The 18,157-nt window shown below is 39.8% G+C and overlaps 1 protein-coding gene across 1 annotated transcript in view; it reads left to right on the forward strand.

Moving 5' to 3' along the window:
- Positions 1–18,157, forward strand: part of LOC311035975 (ras-related GTP-binding protein D-like) — a gene marked incomplete at its 5' end in the record, with an annotated part of 72,571 nt that overhangs the window by 46,184 nt on the left and 8,230 nt on the right. The window contains one exon of the mRNA XM_084044502.1: positions 12,008–12,156. Coding sequence (XP_083900628.1) covers positions 12,008–12,156 — 149 coding nt within the window. The remainder of the gene's footprint in view (positions 1–12,007; positions 12,157–18,157) is intronic.

The following is an 18,157-nucleotide window of genomic DNA, read 5'->3' on the forward strand; positions in this document are numbered from 1 at the left end:
AGTGTTCCCTTTATTTTTTTGAGCAGTATAGACTGAAGTACTTAAAGCGGGTCATGTTTGCATGTTTAGAATTGTAACAGCTGAAATCAATAATATATCAGTATTCCGATATTAACCTGCGGACCGCATTAAGTGAAATTGGGGGCCGCATGTGGCCCTCGGTCCGCCAGTTTCCCATGTATGGTCTGGAGCAACGGAAGCTCTGGAAATGATCCGGGGATATAGCGCATGTGACGCCTCCTCCCCGCTTGCGTTTCGTCTTTACAGTCGCGCAAATTTGTCCTAATATAAATGAAAATCCTCTAAGCATAATATAGCTTGCTGCTTATCAGAAATGGAAATTCTAAATTAAAATGTAAAGATATTTAAAAATATATTTTCGTGAACAGAAAAGACTAACAGATGACAGCTTCCGTTCTCGGCTTTCGTTATGTGGAGTTCCAGACTCTACAGTATATAGCATTCGGAAATCGTGGAATAGTTGTCTGGCTACGCGAGTCTATGAATCAGCTAATAGGGATCGGAAAGGAACTCCATGAACTCAACACAATGAATAGAGCTGCTATAGAAACATGTACAATATGTATCATGGGCGCCGCACATTGATCATTTTATTCAAATTCCTGTCCTGCTGTCACCAGTTTGCACCTCAGTAAAAAACATAATAAAGAAAAAAAAAATCCTCCAGGAAGGAGCTGATAAGAGTATATCTAGCCCTTCAAATAAATCCCCAAGTGGACCTGGGGGATGATCGAGCACAATGACAGAAAGATGGACAGGGGTTGTAAAAAAAGAAAGAAAAAAAGACAGCATGAAATTCTTGTGGAAAGTGAAAGATGGGAAAGATTACGAACACATAATTCCCACATGGGAGATGTAACTACACCGAAGGTCCCTAGGAGAGTGGCGCCAGTGTTCTAATGGGGTTATTAAGTTTCAGTCTGTGAGAGTTAGAAATTCAGCTTTCTGGACTGCTGATTGGCACTTCCAGAGTCCTCCTCCTGACCTGGTGACCTGGATGGATGGTAGCCCCAAGCCACTTAGAGGCTATCCATCCTCTTAAGTTGCAATACCCTCGATTGACAGCCCCATTCATTAAACAGAAATTTCTGACAGTGGTGGAAAAAAGTACTTGCATCTTTTACTTAAGTATAGGTATCAACACTGCAATGTAGAAATACTCTTGTTACAGGTAAAAGGCCTGTGTTCAAAATGTTACTTGAGTAAAAGTACATTTTGTGTTTGTGCGCATGCGCAGTGAGTTGTTTTTGTCGTTCACTTGTTGTGCACATGCGCATAAAGTTGCTTAGTCAGCATTCCCTTCAGCATTTTCTTCAGTCGAGCGTTATTCAGTAGAGCGGTATCGATGTGTTTTACATTGCAGATGCGTGCTGGTAAGAGAATGTGCATTGAAAATAGTTATTTTGAGTAATAAACTCTTGTAGTGCAATCATATACACTGTGTACAGTATGTATCGATGGATGATTAGGATACGGTATATTGTTTATTGTTTAGTATATTTCGTATAAGTTATATTCCCGTATCATTAATAGTATATACCGTCCGTGTGTTTCTATGTTTCCAGAGTAAACTAACCTACATCTACTGTTACTTCTGCATCTCATCGTCATTTCATGACTACCTTTTGCGACCTATTTAAGCGACGGCTAATGTGTGTAGTGACTCGTGGGCTGGCTGAGGGTAGACCGTTCTGTTTAAAGGGATTGTAGGCAAGTAAAGAGATAAAAAAAAGAAAAAAAAATGTTCTCTGAACGAAGTGACGCGCTGTGAGCTTGTGTATCTGCTATTTTTGAATATCCAACGCAAACATTTAAAATGACACGGATGCCTTCCCGGTTTTAATTGGTTAAATCACTCATGTCCTGCGTACCACCTGTTTTGAAATTGCACATAATATGCAGGATGTTGAGTGAAAAAATATAAAGAATCAAGGCAGCACAGAGTCTTTTTTTAACAAAGCCTTGACTGAGACAAAGAGAACCCAAGCTGTACATAGAGGTGCAATATTGGTGAGTTTATTGTCGTTTAATACAATCAGATAGGACTTTTCTCTTTAATGAATGGGGCTGTCAATGGAGAGTATTTGCAACTTAGAGGTTGGATAACATCCAAGTTGCTTGCGGCTAGATGGATTGATGAGATTACAGCGATCTCTATGACAAGGGAAGTTGCGCACAAGGTGCAGAGAAGAGGAAAGAACAGGAATAGTGATGAAATACATTGTAGCAAAAAAGATCGATACAATCCGTTGCTGTCGGGCAGAAACCTTGTATCTCCACATTTCAACTTTTAGTTTTTTTTGTAAATGAATGCCTTGCTACATTGTCACACCAAAGTAACGATCTAGCCGCTCACAACATGTGACGCGTTGTGAGTTGTGACGCGTTGTGAGCTTGTAGACTTGCAAATGTAGTTTTTAAGAGAAAGAATGTGATTAAGTCAGTCAGTGGGCATTATGAATATTCAACCGATGAAAAGTATGAATGAGCTTGTGAGTAAATAATAACTCCATTGGAACAATTAGAACAACAGGTTCTTTTTTCCATTTCTTTTAAAAGTAACAGCTTTGGGCATACAAGGTTTCCACCTGACAGCAACGAAACACAAGGTGACACGGCGGGCTATCTTGTCTTTGTGCAGCGAAGGCTGTCATTAGGAGACAACATGGGCAGAATAAATACACAGCAAGTGATTGACAACAGCTGTGCTTGATTGATAAACTGGGAGAGTGGGTGTAGCAGGTGTGTCTAATGAGCCAATCACATTGTGTGCTTGGATAAATAGACCTGAACTGGACAAATTGATGCTTAACTGGCCTCACTCGGCCCTTCAAAACACTGCAAGCTAATCACATTAACCCTAGCATCCCTATGGACCGTCGCAGTGGCTGACATTTTGTTCACTGGCTTAGATTCCACAGATAGAAAGCCTGTTGATTTCTCCAAAGACATTTCGGAAATCCTTATATTAAGGATTTCAAGCCTGGAACCAAGCCAATCAGGCTCCTGGTTAATCATGAACATAAAACATGTTATGATTCTATTCATGAACATATTTGGAAACTGCAAAAAAGGCGAATGTACAAGCCATTGCACATACCTCTCTAATGATTCCAGCCAAAACAATTTATTAGCTTGCTTCTTTCTAACTTTAATCGTTATCTTTATTGTAGTGCTGATATTGTAAAATATTGTAGTTGGTAGTGATTTCAGCGCCGATTTGCTATCGTACTCCAGGCTATGGGATCAGGAAGTAGAAACACACGTGACATTCGCGTAGGGGGGGGGGTATTTCCATAGTAACGCAAGCTATACACCAATCAGATATGTCGACATTACACTTTAGCGTTGTGGTTAGTGGAGTATTTCTCAGTGAGCTTGTGAGTTACTATTTAAACATGCAACACGAGCAGTTTAAAATGTCTTTTGTTGCTAAGCTCTTTCTTAACATTGTACATGGAGAGGGAAAGAGAAAAGATAACCTTTTGGAGAAAGGGGATGACTCATGTTGAGTCACCATTGTTGATGACTCAACCTGAGTGTTCTTGCGATTATGTGGTCCTGGTTGTGCTGCAGGGAAGACACCCTACAGTAGCCTACATTGTACTCAATGGACCCAAAGGGACCCATGAGAGACAATTTATGCTCTCCCAGAGGATTTAACTGCGTTTCCATTTGTTTACTGTTTTGCTGTGTTATTTTGTGCGGGTTGTCGCGGGTTGTGTGTGTGCGTGCCTGAATTGGGTACACATTCAACAAAAGTTGCAGTCATTGTATTAGCGGTTGCCCTAGTTGACAGATTACTCCACGGAGGGCTGCCATCATTATCATAAGAAAACAGCTGTGGTATTAATGTTAATTAGAGGCTTTAGTAAATTGAGTCTTTTTCTTTTTTTTCTCTCTCTTTTTCTTCATTTAGCTAATGGGCCACTCTTGTGAGCAACTTGGCATGCAAAGAAGTTGGCACTCTAAAATGGCAGGAAAAAAATGTCCCTCGGCTGCCTAAATTGAATAGCTTTCCTCGCCGAAATGTAATTATTTCTTGTTTGTTTTGAAAACAAATAAATAAATAATGCACTAGACGCTGACCCTTTTCCATTAATACTGCATTGGCCCTGTGTTGATTTCCTTTCTCCTGTTTGAAATACTGTACATGCCGTGCAGGAATTGTTCTTAGCGTGTTTGCATGCACCGCATTGTGCCAGGAGTCGGGACCAATGGGCATTGAAAGCGATAGAAATCTCATAAAATATGAGACAGCTTTTTATTAATTTCTATATGATTGCCATTACATCTGACATCTGTTGCATCGCAATGCTGTTCGTCGTGCACTTTGGATGGAGTCGGCACTGACGGATAAGAATATTTAACAAAAGTGATTCTCAACCTTTTTTAATTTCAAGGACCCCCAGTTTGAAATGTAATAGTCCATTTGAAGTTTTTTAACCCATTAAGACCTGGAACACATCTATTTTTAGATTTGAGCTAAAAAGAGATTTGGAGTAGAGGGGGAAAAGTCAACTGCAGGGTTTGGTGATGAAAGAAAAGCTGATATGTTTTATAGGTTTGACTGTGTATTTATTTTTTCCCAACCAGTCAAGATGGACTTGGTGTCTGTCTGCCTTTGTGGGAATTTGGGTTGTTGCCGTTACACCTTATAATGGTGTTATATACAGTACAGTACACCTGTGCTCAATTTGATCACTGCCTCACCGATCAAAATTATCATCGTAGCCTTTGGCCAAAACATGAGAGCTGGACTTTTAACACGCATTCAGGTACTAAATGGAGTGCTGCTTTTTTCGCATTCCTGAGATTTCTATTATATAATAACGGCTGAACAGGCAGTCCTAGGTCTAAACAGTGCAGATGGGATGTGAGTCCTTTACACCGCTCTCTTTTTTTTCGGGGTTATTGACAGAAAACGGAGCCCAGGGCTCGTCTAACGCGAGTGACACAGTTTTCAAAGTTGCGAAAATAAATTTTATTAGCATCTCTTCTGGATTCTGCTTGTATCACATTCACAACACCACCAGTTGAAGCTGCGGACGGGCTTAATGTACGTTCATAGAGAACGGAGTGTCCCGCGCAGATCAAAGACTAAAAGACGCGGAGGAGGGTGCTAATGCAGGAGACGGAGAGCAACATTTTTCCACTTGTTTAATATTCATCAGATGGAGATTTTTCCTTTTGTTCTTGGAGTTTCAGATTTATATATGGGTTCGCGGGGCGGGTTGAGGCGGGTTGGGTTCCGTGGCGGGGCGGGGCGGGTCATGAAAAAACCTGACCTGCACATCACTAACAGCCATGAATCAAACTAAATTATTTAATCGGTTATGAAAAATAACCGATTACCGTCTGCTATTTTCAATATTATTTGCAACACTGAAGTGCGACTCGGTGTAAAATAATCAAGTCATTCATGTAATTGTTTTTAAAAATGACATACAAAGTGTTTTATAATACACACAGTGTTTTATAATATGCTGTTCCACTGAGTTTATAATGTGTTAGGACCAGCACTTATAAATTATAGTATCATCATAAGTTATAATATTCATAAACCTTTGTCGAGCCAGTTCTCCATATTCAATATTATTTATTTATTTATTTATTGGCTTTGTATGGTTGTGTGTGGCTACTAATGCCTGTATTGTGCTCAACCCCCGGCAGGTCTCCCTTATAAGGACATGTGCGTCATGCTAGGGGCGTGACAGACTGAGAAGCACACAGTCTTTACACCTTGTTTGTGTGCGGGAGTTTTATCTAATCTATTATTTTATTCTACTACAAGTTTAGTTTTCTTTTCATGGTTTGCATCTCTGTAAAGGAGAAAAATAGACATCTTTAATTTGAAACTTAAAGAAAACCTGGAATGGACATTCTATTCTTCAACCAACAAGTGTCTATTATTTCAGTCTGTCTAAGAGTGACACACACAAATGGGAAAAGTTGTTTTTTAACTAAAGGATATGTGGTCACTACAACCTTGTTATAAGTTGTTATGCATACTTATGACCAGTTGTAACAAGTGTTATAATGCCTTATAAGTGCATTATAACGCATTATAAATGTGGTTATAACGCATTATAGACCTGACCTTGATATAAAGTCTTTATATACCATTATCCAGTATTACCATAGAGGTAATACTGGATGTAAGAAACATAAAAATATAATAATAAAGGAAAAGAAAAACATTGGCAATAGAGCTTGAGGAACCAAATAGAACAGGCCGCCACTTCTCCATTGAACTCAACAGACGTGGCCGCCATGTTCTATTCGGTCGCATGTCTTTGAAGGGTGTGCTTGTTTTATATAGTGCAGGTAAAATCATTTATAATAAAATATTATTATAAGCAATATTACAGGAGAAAAAAAACTTTAGCAGCAATGGGAAATGTGAGGAGCAGAATATGAGGAGGTTTAGTATCTGGAATATCGAACGTGCATTTAGGTACAGTAGGCCTATACACATACTGTATGCAAAATACACATTCAGTATATACATTAGTGCAATAGAAAACTACAAGGGCGTATTTGCAGTTTGGGTCTTTTAATCTCCGCCATGCGAGAGAGTATGTTTTACCCTCCGTCCGTCCGTCCGTGTGTCCGTGTGTGTGTCCGTGTGTTCTGTCCGTGTGTTAGCAGTTAATCTCTGGCACCGTTGGCCCGGTCGCTGCGAAACTGTGCACACACACTTCCTGGATGCCAATTCAGAACCTCTGCCTCAAATTTTTCACATGGGCCTGTTATAGCGCCACCGATTTACAGTATTTATATTTTATATTTTATATTTTATATTTTATATTTTATATTTTATATTTTATATTTTAAATTATAATTTATAATTTATAATTTAAATTATAATTTAAATTATAATTTAAATTATAATTTAAATTATATAAATGTATAATAATTTATATTATATTTGTATTTATAGGCCGATTTGTGCAAAACCCATTTTTTCACATTACTCCTACAGTTTTTAACCAAACGTCATGCAAATCGGTACACAGTATCTCTATAGTCATGTGATCAACCCTGATCTGTCCGATTTCCCATATTCCATCCTCATTGGTTAAGGTTGCCATCCAAAGTTTGCAGGATTGGTCCGTTTTGAACAAACTGCCTCAAACCATGAGCGCAGCTTGCGATTTCCGTGACATTTCACACGCACATTCCCACTAGGCCGAGGAAGAAATGCCACCTTTTTCACATTGGCCTGTTATAGCGTCACCAGCAGGTCTAATTTAGCAAAACACATTTTTGGAACAAAAAAATGTCTCAGCATCATGGCCCCAGTAGGTTTTGCACATGAATGCTACTGTCCCTATTCTGGGCATGTCATGATATAGACGAACATTCACCCCAAATAACAGAGTTAAATCCTAAAAGGTGTCACGATGTGACGCGTTTTGAATAGATCGGCTATATTTGGAAAAGAGATTTGGAGTAGCGGGGGAAAAGGAGAAGACCAAGTCAACTGCAGGGTTTAGTGATGAAAGAAAATCTGTTTTATAGGTTTGACTGTGTATTTATGTTTTCCCAACCAGTCAAGATGGACTTGGTGTCTGTCTGCCTTTGTGGGAATTTGGGTTGTTGCCGTTGCACCTTAGAATGGTGTTAGCTATACAGTACATCTGTGCTCAATTTGATCACTGCCTCACCGATCAAAATTATCATCGTAGCCTTTGGCCAAAACATGAGAGCTGGACTTTTAACACGCGTTCAGGTACTAAATGGAGTGCTGCTTTTTCGCATTCCTGGGATTTCTATTATATAATAACGGCTGAACAGGCAGTCCTAGGTCTAAACAGTGCAGATGGGATGTGAGTCCTTTACACCGCTCTCTTTTTTTTCGGGGTTATTGACAGAAAACGGAGCCCAGGGCTCGTCTAACGCGAGTGACCCAGTTTTCAAAGTTGCGAAAATAAATTTTATTAGCATCTCTTCTGGATTCTGCTTGTATCACATTCACAACACCACCAGTTGAAGCTGCGGACGGGCTTAATGTACGTTCATAGAGAACGGAGTGTCCCGCGCAGATCAAAGACTAAAAGACGCGGAGGAGGGTGCTAATGCAGGAGACGGAGAGCAACATTTTTCCACTTGTTGAATATTCATCAGATGGAGATTTTTCCTTTTGTTCTTGGAGTTTCAGCCCCCCCCCTCCCCCCCGCCCCCCTCAAAAAAAAGAAACCCAAAAAATGTAATAGATTAAAATTGAGAGCCCAGTTACAATGTCAAAGCCTCCCCCCCCACCCCCCCTTCCAGTCTGCCTATGCCCCCTGCTGGACTCAGACAGAGTAAACCTCTGTGTGGTACTACTGTATTCAAGATTCAAGTACAGCCATTAGTGATGAGCGGGCCGACCCGTAACCCGCGGGACCTGCGGGTCAACCCGCGGCGCGGGTGGGTCGAGTCAGGATTTCAGAAGCAATTATGCGGGCTGCGGGTGAACGGGTCAGCCGCTCTCACACGCAAAAAATAATAAAAAATCACATGCTCTTGTTTTGTCTTTATTCCTAATAAGAATAAGAATAATAACAATAAAACAGTTTGAATACACTTGGGGTGTATACTTGAAGATTATTTTCCTTCATGATTTTACCGTTTTTTTTTTTTTTTACCGCGGGTCGCGGGGCGGGTTGAGCCATAGATTTATATATGGGTTCGCGGGGCGGGTTGAGGCGGGTTGGGGGGCGGGGTGGGTCATGAAAAAACCCGACCCGCACATCACTAACAGCCATGAATCGAACTAAATGATTTAATCGGTTATGAAAAATAACCGATTACCGTCTGCTATTTCCAATATTTTTTCAACACTGAAGTGCGACTCGGTGTAAAATAATCAAGTCATTGATGTAATTGTTTTTAAAAATGACATACAAAGTGTTTTATAATATGCTGTTCCACTGAGTTTATAATGCGTTATGACCAGCACTTATACATTATAGTATCATCATAAGTTATAATACTTCATAAACCTTTGTAGGAGCCAGTTCTCTATATTCAATATTATTTATTTATTTATTGGCCTTGTATGGTTGTGGCTACTAATGGCTGTAGTGTGCTCAACCCCTGGCAGGTCTCCCTTATAAGGACATGTGCGTCATGCTAGGGGCGTGACAGACTGAGAAGCACAGTCTTTACACCTTGTTTGCGTGCAGGAGTTTTAACTAATCTATTATTTTATTCTACTACAAGTTTAGTTTTCTTTTCATGGTTTGCATCTCTGTAAAGGAGGAAAATAGACATCTTTAATTTGAAACTTAAACAAACCTGGAATGGACATTCTTTTCTTCAACCAACAAGTGTCTATTATTTCAGTCTGTCTAAGAGTGACTCACACAAATGGGAAAAGTTGTTTTTTAACTAAAGGATATGTGGTCACTACAACCTTGTTATAAGTTGTTATGCATACTTATAAACATTTGTAACAAGTGTTATAATGCCTTATAAGTGCATTACAACGCATTATAAATGTGGTTATAACGCATTATAGACCTGACCTTGATATAAAGTCTTACCATAGTAATAATAATATATTAAAGGAAAAGAAAAACATTGGCATTTAGGTACAGTAGGCCTATACACATATGCAAAATACACATTCAGTATATGCATTAGTGCAATAGAAAACTACAAGGGCGTATTTGCAGTTTGGGTCTTTTAATCTTTCGGCCTGGCGAGAGAGTATGTTTTACCCTCCGTCCGTCCGTCCGTGTGTCCGTGTGTGTGTGTGTGTGTCCGTGTGTTCTGTCCGTGTGTTAGCAGTTAATCTCTGGCACCGTTGGCCCGGTCGCTGCGAAACTGTGCACACACACTTCCTGGATGCCAACTCTGCCTCAAATTTTTCACATGGGCCTGTTATAGCGCCACCAGGAGGCTGATTTGTGCAAAACCCATTTTTTCACATTACTCCTACAGTTTTTAACCAAACGTCATGCAAATCGGTACACAGTATCTCTATAGTCATGTGATCAACCCTGATCTGTCCGATTTCCCATATTCCATCCTCATTGGTTAAGGTTGCCATCCAAAGTTTGCAGGATTGGTCCGTTTTGAACAAACTGCCTCAAACCATGAACGCAGCTTGCGATTTCCGTGAAATTTGACACGCACATTCCCACTAGGCCGAGGAAGAAATGCCACCCTTTTCACATTGGCCTGTTATAGCGCCACTAGCAGGTCTAACTTAGCAAAACACATTTTTGGAACAAAATGCCTCAAATCATGAATGCAGTGTCTGATTGCCGTGAAAGAAGAAATGGCACCATTTTCACATTGGCCTATTATAGCGCCACCAGGAGGCCAGAATAACGTACCTGACCTGGTGGAGACCTGTGCTCCGAGGAGCACTTTTTCTAGTTTTCAGGTGTTTTTGTCCAGCCTCAGGGACAAATAGTTGGTGAGCCTCCAAGTGTTTTGCTTTTCACCTTCATGGCCTGCTGTTCACTCTTTCTTGATGAGATGTGCTCATGTGCTGCTTTCCATTTCACCTCCTGTCCCCACCTTTCTATCTGAGATCTGTTGCTCTCTTCTCCTCATACAAATATGCATCCCCAACCAGGGTTGCCAGATTTGCTTATTATAATTGCCCCGCAAGATTTTATTTGAAAATAGCCGATCTACAAGCTCACAACGCGTCGCAGCGCGACACGTTGTGAGCTTGTAGATCTGCTATTTTCAAATAGCTGATGTATATGTTACAAGTGCTCAGGTGGCCCATAGTCGCTTCTTTTGGGCTGGTTTTCCTAAACCTGGTTGCTTGTTTCTCTCACATAATCTGGCAACACTGTCCCCAACTTGATCTTACTCTCAACTCCTGTTCACTCCACCCAAAGTGATATGTATTTGGCCGCAGACCCCCATGTGAAAAGGTTTTGTACCAGGGACCCGCAGATGAGAAGATGTATGTAAAAAAAAAATCTAAATTATTCAAAAATAGCAGATTTTCAAGCTCGAAGTGCGACACTAAAGTGACACGCTATGAGCTTGTAGATCTGCTATGTTTTAATAGCCAGCATAAATGGATGAAGTGGTTAAATTGGTTAATTACTTCTGCATGTATGAGATGTGTTTCTCTCTTCTTCTTCTCCTCTTCAGACAATATGCATCCCCCATCTTGATCTTATTCTGAACTCCTGTTCCTTAAAGGACCATACTGTCTATTTACACCTTCTGTCATTATATTGTACATAAACAGATGACATGTTCCTGTTAATGGCTTTAATTTAAAATGTGCATTTGTATTACTAAGTCAATTTTGGCTAAACATCATTGAGCGGTTAATAAGTCTTAATTGTTTTAGTCTTGTAAATCTATCTTTTCTCCAGGGACTATTTTAGCTTTCGGCTAGTTGTTAAAAAGGGCTAATCTGTTCAAGATTTTGCAGATTGAATTTAATTGTATAATTTGTCACATTCTCGGGGTGTTTTTTAAAAGCCAGATTTGGATTCAATATGACCCCAAGGTATTTGTGTTAAAGGAGTAGTTCACCCAAAAAATTACTTATTTTCTATCGGTTACACAGATTTGATGACGAGCACTGCGTTCCGGTAGGAGACACAAAGGAGACTCTTTGTGTCTCCTACCGGAACCCACTGCTCGGCATTAAATTGTTAGCTTAGGAATGCGACAAAAACGTTAGAAATATCTTTGAATTCAAGTCTCCATGGAGTGAGTAATCGATAGGGGAAAAAAAGTCATTTTGGGGGTGAACTATCCCTTTAACACGTGTTAGACTCAAACATGTCTCTTGACCAGACATGAACCTTGCTCAAAGCTCAAAGCATACATTTGTACATTGAACACCCTCCTCCAAACACGGGGCAATAGTGTTTGTATGGCTGCTCGACAAAGGCGGATGCACTGCAGTGGATTGAGACCCCTAGACTCCACCGTGGTGGGCAGTGTGCTTCACTTTACCACAATAAATAAATGACCTTTTTTAATGTTTGTCTTCCTCCTCATGTCTCAGTCTGGCCGAAGACGAGGGCTGCTCCCCGTACGACAAGGAGTCCATGGCCATCATCCACCTGAACAACACCACCGTCATGTACCTGAAGGAGGTCACCAAGTTCCTGGCCATGGTGTGCTTCCTGCGCCAGGAGAGCTTCGAGAGGAAAGGTCGGTTCAGCTTAGCGTTGATGTATTACCTTCATTTCTTCATGAACCACTTAACCCAATACGACCGGGAACGCATTTTAGATTTGAACCACTTCTAACCATTATCTTATACTGTGGGCTATTCAAAAATAGCAGATATACAAGCTCATCTACAAGCTCAGCTACTGTATGAGCTTGTAGATCTGCTATTTTTTTTTTTGCAAATCTTTGAATATATATATATTTTTAAAGCGAACATTTGCAACTCAAATCTTTGCTTCTGGGGATTCTACAAATGTGTAAAATGATATGTATTTGGCCGCGGACCCCCATCTCAACATATGTTGTTCCAGGGACCCCCCAGAAGCAAAGATTTGAGTTAAAAATGTTCCCTTTAAAGAATATATATATTCAGATTTGCACACATTTTCACGATTTTTCTAAAATAGCAGATCTACAAGCTCATAGTGCGGCACTCGGTGCCGCGCTATGAGCTTGTATATCTGCTATTTTTGAATAGCCAAAGTATAAAATAATGGTGTAAGTGGTTACACAGATGCTTTCCCGGTTTGAATGGGTTAACAGTAAAGTGGTTGAAGAAATGAGGGCTATATATTTTGCTGACCAGCGTCCCCCAGGGTGTCTGTATTTGGCCCACTCCTTTTTTCTTGTCTTTTCTTTTTCTTCATATTAACTTACGCGTTAAATCGTCACTGACGGCTGGAAACCTTGTATTATGGACAAAACGGTGCCTTTATAGGAACAAGAAAAAAATGAAACTGCGTTCCAATGGATCCAATGTAGTTATTATTTAATCACAAGCTCTTGCTAATACTTTACATTGGTCCAAAAAAATAATCAATAGAATAATCGCTAAGAAAATAATGGATAGTTGAAGCCCTAAATAAATGTTCTGTAGCAACTGTGTAGCCTTTAGCTTAAATGGCACATTAGAAAGTGTTCATTTAATTGTGTTAACAAAATGTACAACAAGCCTTCCGGAAGTTGTATATTCATTAAATACAATGTATGTACATATTATTGCATATTTGCATGTCGTTGCTGTCTGGTGTCCAAACCTGTTAGTTTTCTGGAATTAAATTCAAAATGAGCAAAAAATAGCTGATCTTCAAGCTCAAAACACGTCACAATGCGGCACATTTTGAGCTTGTAGATTGGCTATTCTTGCTAGTTTTGTGTGAGACCGTACTAGGGCATTAATTTATGAAAAAACATAAAAAGTTAAAAAAGTTTCTACCCGACAGCAACAATATTCTTTTATTAACCTGCTAATCCAACTCCACCGTAATATGTACAGTAAGTCCAAATGCTTAGAGAGTGACTCCATGCTTTCTGGTATTTATTATTTCAGTTATTTATCATAGTTGCATGTGACCTTGTGTCAAAGCATCCGCCCCGCTCCACTCATCTCAATTTTTTTTTTTTTGACCCAAAGACCAAGGAGATATGATTTTTCGAAGATATAGACTCCAATCCACTTCCTTGTTAACTTAAAACTTAAAAATTCTGTATCTCGGCTCCTGAGTACTTTTTTTTTTTCATTGAAAAATATGGCAGTGTTCAAACACGGCCAGAAATAATTCTGGCAGTGAATGAGTTAATTTGAGTTTGATAAATAAAACTCGAAAATGTGCTCCTCGGAGCACAGGTCTCCGCCAGGCGAGGTGGTAAAAGAAAGTACTGTTCCTGATTAATTCTGTCTTACCTATTTATATTACATATTGTGATGTCACGTGAAGCTTGACCAATGTTAGGTGTTCACAGACGGACGGACACACACACGGACGGACAAAGTGAAAACATACTCTCCACCATGCCTTCGGCCTGGCGGAGACAGAAATAGCAAAAGTAGCAAATGTAAAAGCTCAAAACGCGTCGCGTTTCCAGCTTGTAGATCTGCTACTTTTGATGCTTTGGTGTGACGCTGTAGGGTGAACAAGTAGGGCGTTCATTTACGAACAAAACACATAACGTTAGGATCTAGAGATAAGAATGTTTCTGCCCGACATCAACCATCTATCATTACCCCTGCTGCTAAACCTTCCCACAATCTCTAATAGGCTCTATGCACAGCAGCCATTTTTGGAGAGACATTGGGCCTCTTCTTACTTCCTTCACACGTGTTACCAATGATACTAATGAAGGCTCTGTTCCATTCTGGTCAAACAGAGTCAGGGTGCTGATATTGTGCATGTTGGCTCACTGGAAACACTCTGCTACACCAGTGGGTCTCAAAGTGTGGTCCAGGGACCCTCATGGTTCCTTGAGGGGGGTTCCAAATGGCCCCTTAAAAGGTGTGTAACTCTGAGAGTGTGCAAATGGTCCATTTGTACACTCTCAGAGTTACGGGGGTCCTTGAAATTAAAGGCTTTGAGAACCACTGTGCTACATGAAATGGAACAGAGCCTTCATTAGTATCATTGGTAAAACCTGTGAAGGAAGTAAGGAAAAGGCCCAATTTCTTTCCAATATGGCTGCTGTGCATAGAGACTATTGGAGCCGGGGATATGAGTGGTTGTCCATAATTGGGTCCGGCTTCCTCGCCATAAACACCTTCATCACCTCCTCCGCCCCTTTCAGAGTATAGCCCCCGCGAGGGAGCTATAGCCAGCCTGTCCAGGTTGCTTGTGTCGCCGGGAGGCAAGTGGGTAGGTGGAGGTGAATCCCCGGTCATGTCATTCCAGTGTTGGTGACATTATTAGTACATTTTTAGTTTGGTAATTTGGACACCAAGTGACTTTCTTGTGTGCAGCTACAGTGTCTGTTTTGTGGTGTAGAACACAGTCCATGCTGTGCGAGTTGTGTCAGCCCCCAACGCCAGCCGATTCACAAAGTGTAGTGTTGTTATGTATAATGTTAGGAGGGGAGGAAAAGTCTGCACTTCATCCGTGGGCAAAAATAAGAAATGGTAATGGTCACTGTGCTAAGGCTTGAAACAAGCTGTCAAGGCTAGCTGGCTGATGCAAGAAGGTGGCAAGAAAGTGGATATTGCAAAGCCAACTCTGTTGCACCCTCTGGCTCACTGTTTGGCTTTCGCTGTGTGGGCCGAAGCAAGTCATCAGAAGTCCTGGCGGATATACTGTACCATCAGAAATACTGGTGGGGATTTTTCGTTGTCGACTTCTCGCAGCGGTAGAATGAGAGATGTACTGTATATACATTGCTATGCTTTTGTTGTCATGTCAGGATGAATTCAGTGGTCTAATACGTTCTCAACCTTTTCTGGATCAGGGCCCAGTTGAAAATTGTATGTTTCAGAGCTCATTTTAACCCATTAAGACCTGGAACTGTGTCATTTTTTTATTTGAGCTAAAAAGCATTTACAGCATTTACACTTTGGGCTATTCAAAAATAGCAGATATACAAGCTCATAGCGCGGCACCGAGTGCCGCGCTACGAGCTTGTACATCTGCTATTTTTTTTAAATCGTGAAAATGTGTGCAAATCTTTGAATATAAATTTTTAAAGCGAACATTTTTAACTCAAATCTTTGCTTCTGGGGGTCCCTGGAACAAAATATTTTGATGGTCGTCCGCGGCCAAATACATAAAGTTTTGGGGGTCCTTGACATGAAAAAGATTGAGCACCACTGATATAGAAACATACGTTTTTCAGAAAACTGTTGGGATTTAGGAGACATGTAGAATCGGCTTGAGGTCTCAATGGGTTAATGATCAATCAATTGATTGTGTTGCAGCTTCGATCAATGGAATTAACGCAGTTTAAGTTACTATTTATCGGTATCGCAATGAAAACCAATGTTTCATGGTTTTAAAGAAAAAAATACCATGATTTATTTTCTTATCTTTTTAACATATATTAAGTGTAGGGATGTCCGATATTATCTGCCTCCCGATATTATCGGCCGATATTAGCATAAAAATTGATATCGGGAAAATATCGGTATCGGTTTTTGAAAAAAAAAAAATTTTTTTTTTTTTTTTTTTTTTTTTTTTGCTTTATAAATAAGTTACAGGAGTTCTTACTGTATATGGTGTGTGTGATATGAAATTTGAGCTTACCCTAATCACAATAATCCCCGCATATATCGGTATCGGTTGATATCGGTATCGGTAATTAAGAGTTGGACAATATCGGTATATCGGTTATCGGTAAAAAAGCCAATATCGGACAACCCTAATTAAGTGTAGTGTTTTTGCCAATTATTTCGGGGCCCTCTTGCAATATCCTCACGGCCAACCAGTGGGCTGGGGCCCACATGTTGAGAACCGCTGGTCTAAGGTAATGCACCATCACCCCCGTTTCTCTCACCTACTCACTAAATGCAGCAAAACCATCTTCTCCACCATTTAAATCCTGACCTGCCCCCTAGTGCGGCCCGGGGGCCAATTGTGGCACGAGGGCAGACTTTATATGGCCCGCGGCTTCCCTCCTGAAATGTATTATTTATCAGCATAGTGAAATTCATATTTTGATGTTTTGAAATTAACCTGGGCAGATAGACAGATTTCTCAGTAGAACTTCAGTCCTAACTGCTTGTAGTGTGTTGCCTCATTCTCAAGATGCGAAAGAAAGGATATTGTTTATGTTTTTTTATTTTATTGTTTTTCTTTTGTAGTAGAGAGTAGTAGAGATCTTTTCACAGCTGGTTACCTTTTGTTTTGCTTACAGCACAGATGGATGAAGTTACATTTGGCTACAATATTGCACTGTAGTTAAATAACATTGTCGTAATGCGATGCATTTGATGTGACTTTGTGATCGGTTCTATGGTATTTTCATATTTTCAAATATGGCCCCCTTTGAAAAAGGTGTTGACGCCCCTGCCCTGGTTGAAAGGGCCTAAATATCACTTTTGTATATAAACTCACAGTGGCTGTCACTTGAGGTCTGTATGTTTAAAAGCCATATCCGCTAGGGGGCAGGTTGGATCTGGAATAAATTGACGGGTGGAAAATAAAATCGTTACTTTTTGGTATTTTCAGGAAATGTGGAGAAAAAAAAACCCTGTGTTCCAGTGGATCCAATGTAGTTATTATTTAGTCACAAGCTCTTGTTAATACTCTTCAATGGTTCAATATTTATAAAACCTACAAAAACCCATTAAGACCTGAGGCGATTCTTTAAAAAGATCTAAATCCTAACAGTGTTTTGAAAAAAATATAAAAAAATATTTGTTCACGATTTTTCAAAAATAGCAGATCTACGAGCTTGTAGATCTTCTATTTTTGAATAGCCAAAGAAATCTGAAGTGACACAGATGCGTTCCAGGTCTTAATGGGTTAACCATTTTCACTTACACTTATTTTTTTACACTTATGTTTAAAACAATAGCAAAAAATACACAGGTGAAAAGATACATGGTTTGTTCCAGACAGCAACTATAATGGTACAGTATACTGCCCCTCCATTTTCACGTCCAATGTTCCATCCACAATGACACAAATTCCATGTAATTAAAGTGAAGTATACTGTATTTAGGCCCTTAAACCTTCAGACAGACACAACGTATGCATGCCGATGAATATGTAATCAATAATGAGCGTGTAGCAGCCACTTTGTGAATGTGGAGCTAATTACAGTGAAGTATAAATATGTAGGAGGCCTTTATGTACTATTCAAGATTAACTCTCTCAGTGCCAGACCCCGAGTTATCCCGAGTTTTTACTGAATACCCTCCCTGCCAGAAAGAAAAATCCTGAGTTTTTACTGAATACCCTCCCTGCCAGAACGAAAAATCCCGAGTAAAAAACATAAATATATATATATATATATATATATATATATATATATATATATATATATATATATATATATATTTTTTTTTTTTAAGAAAAGTGTTCAGAACCCAAGATATCATTATCTGAAGATGTGCAGCTCCATCCACTCCTTGTTTAACTTACAACTGAAAAAGGCTGTATCTCGCTTCCTAAGCACTTTTTTTTTACTTTGAAAAAAACTAAAAATATCTTGGCACAGTTCGCAATAATTTTTTTATTTCATTGGCACTGAGAGAGTTAAGTACGGTAAGTTGCTTATG

Source organism: Gymnoscopelus microlampas (genome assembly GCF_963454915.1).
Source record: "Gymnoscopelus microlampas genome assembly, chromosome: 20".
Classification (NCBI taxonomy): domain Eukaryota; kingdom Metazoa; phylum Chordata; class Actinopteri; order Myctophiformes; family Myctophidae; genus Gymnoscopelus; species Gymnoscopelus microlampas.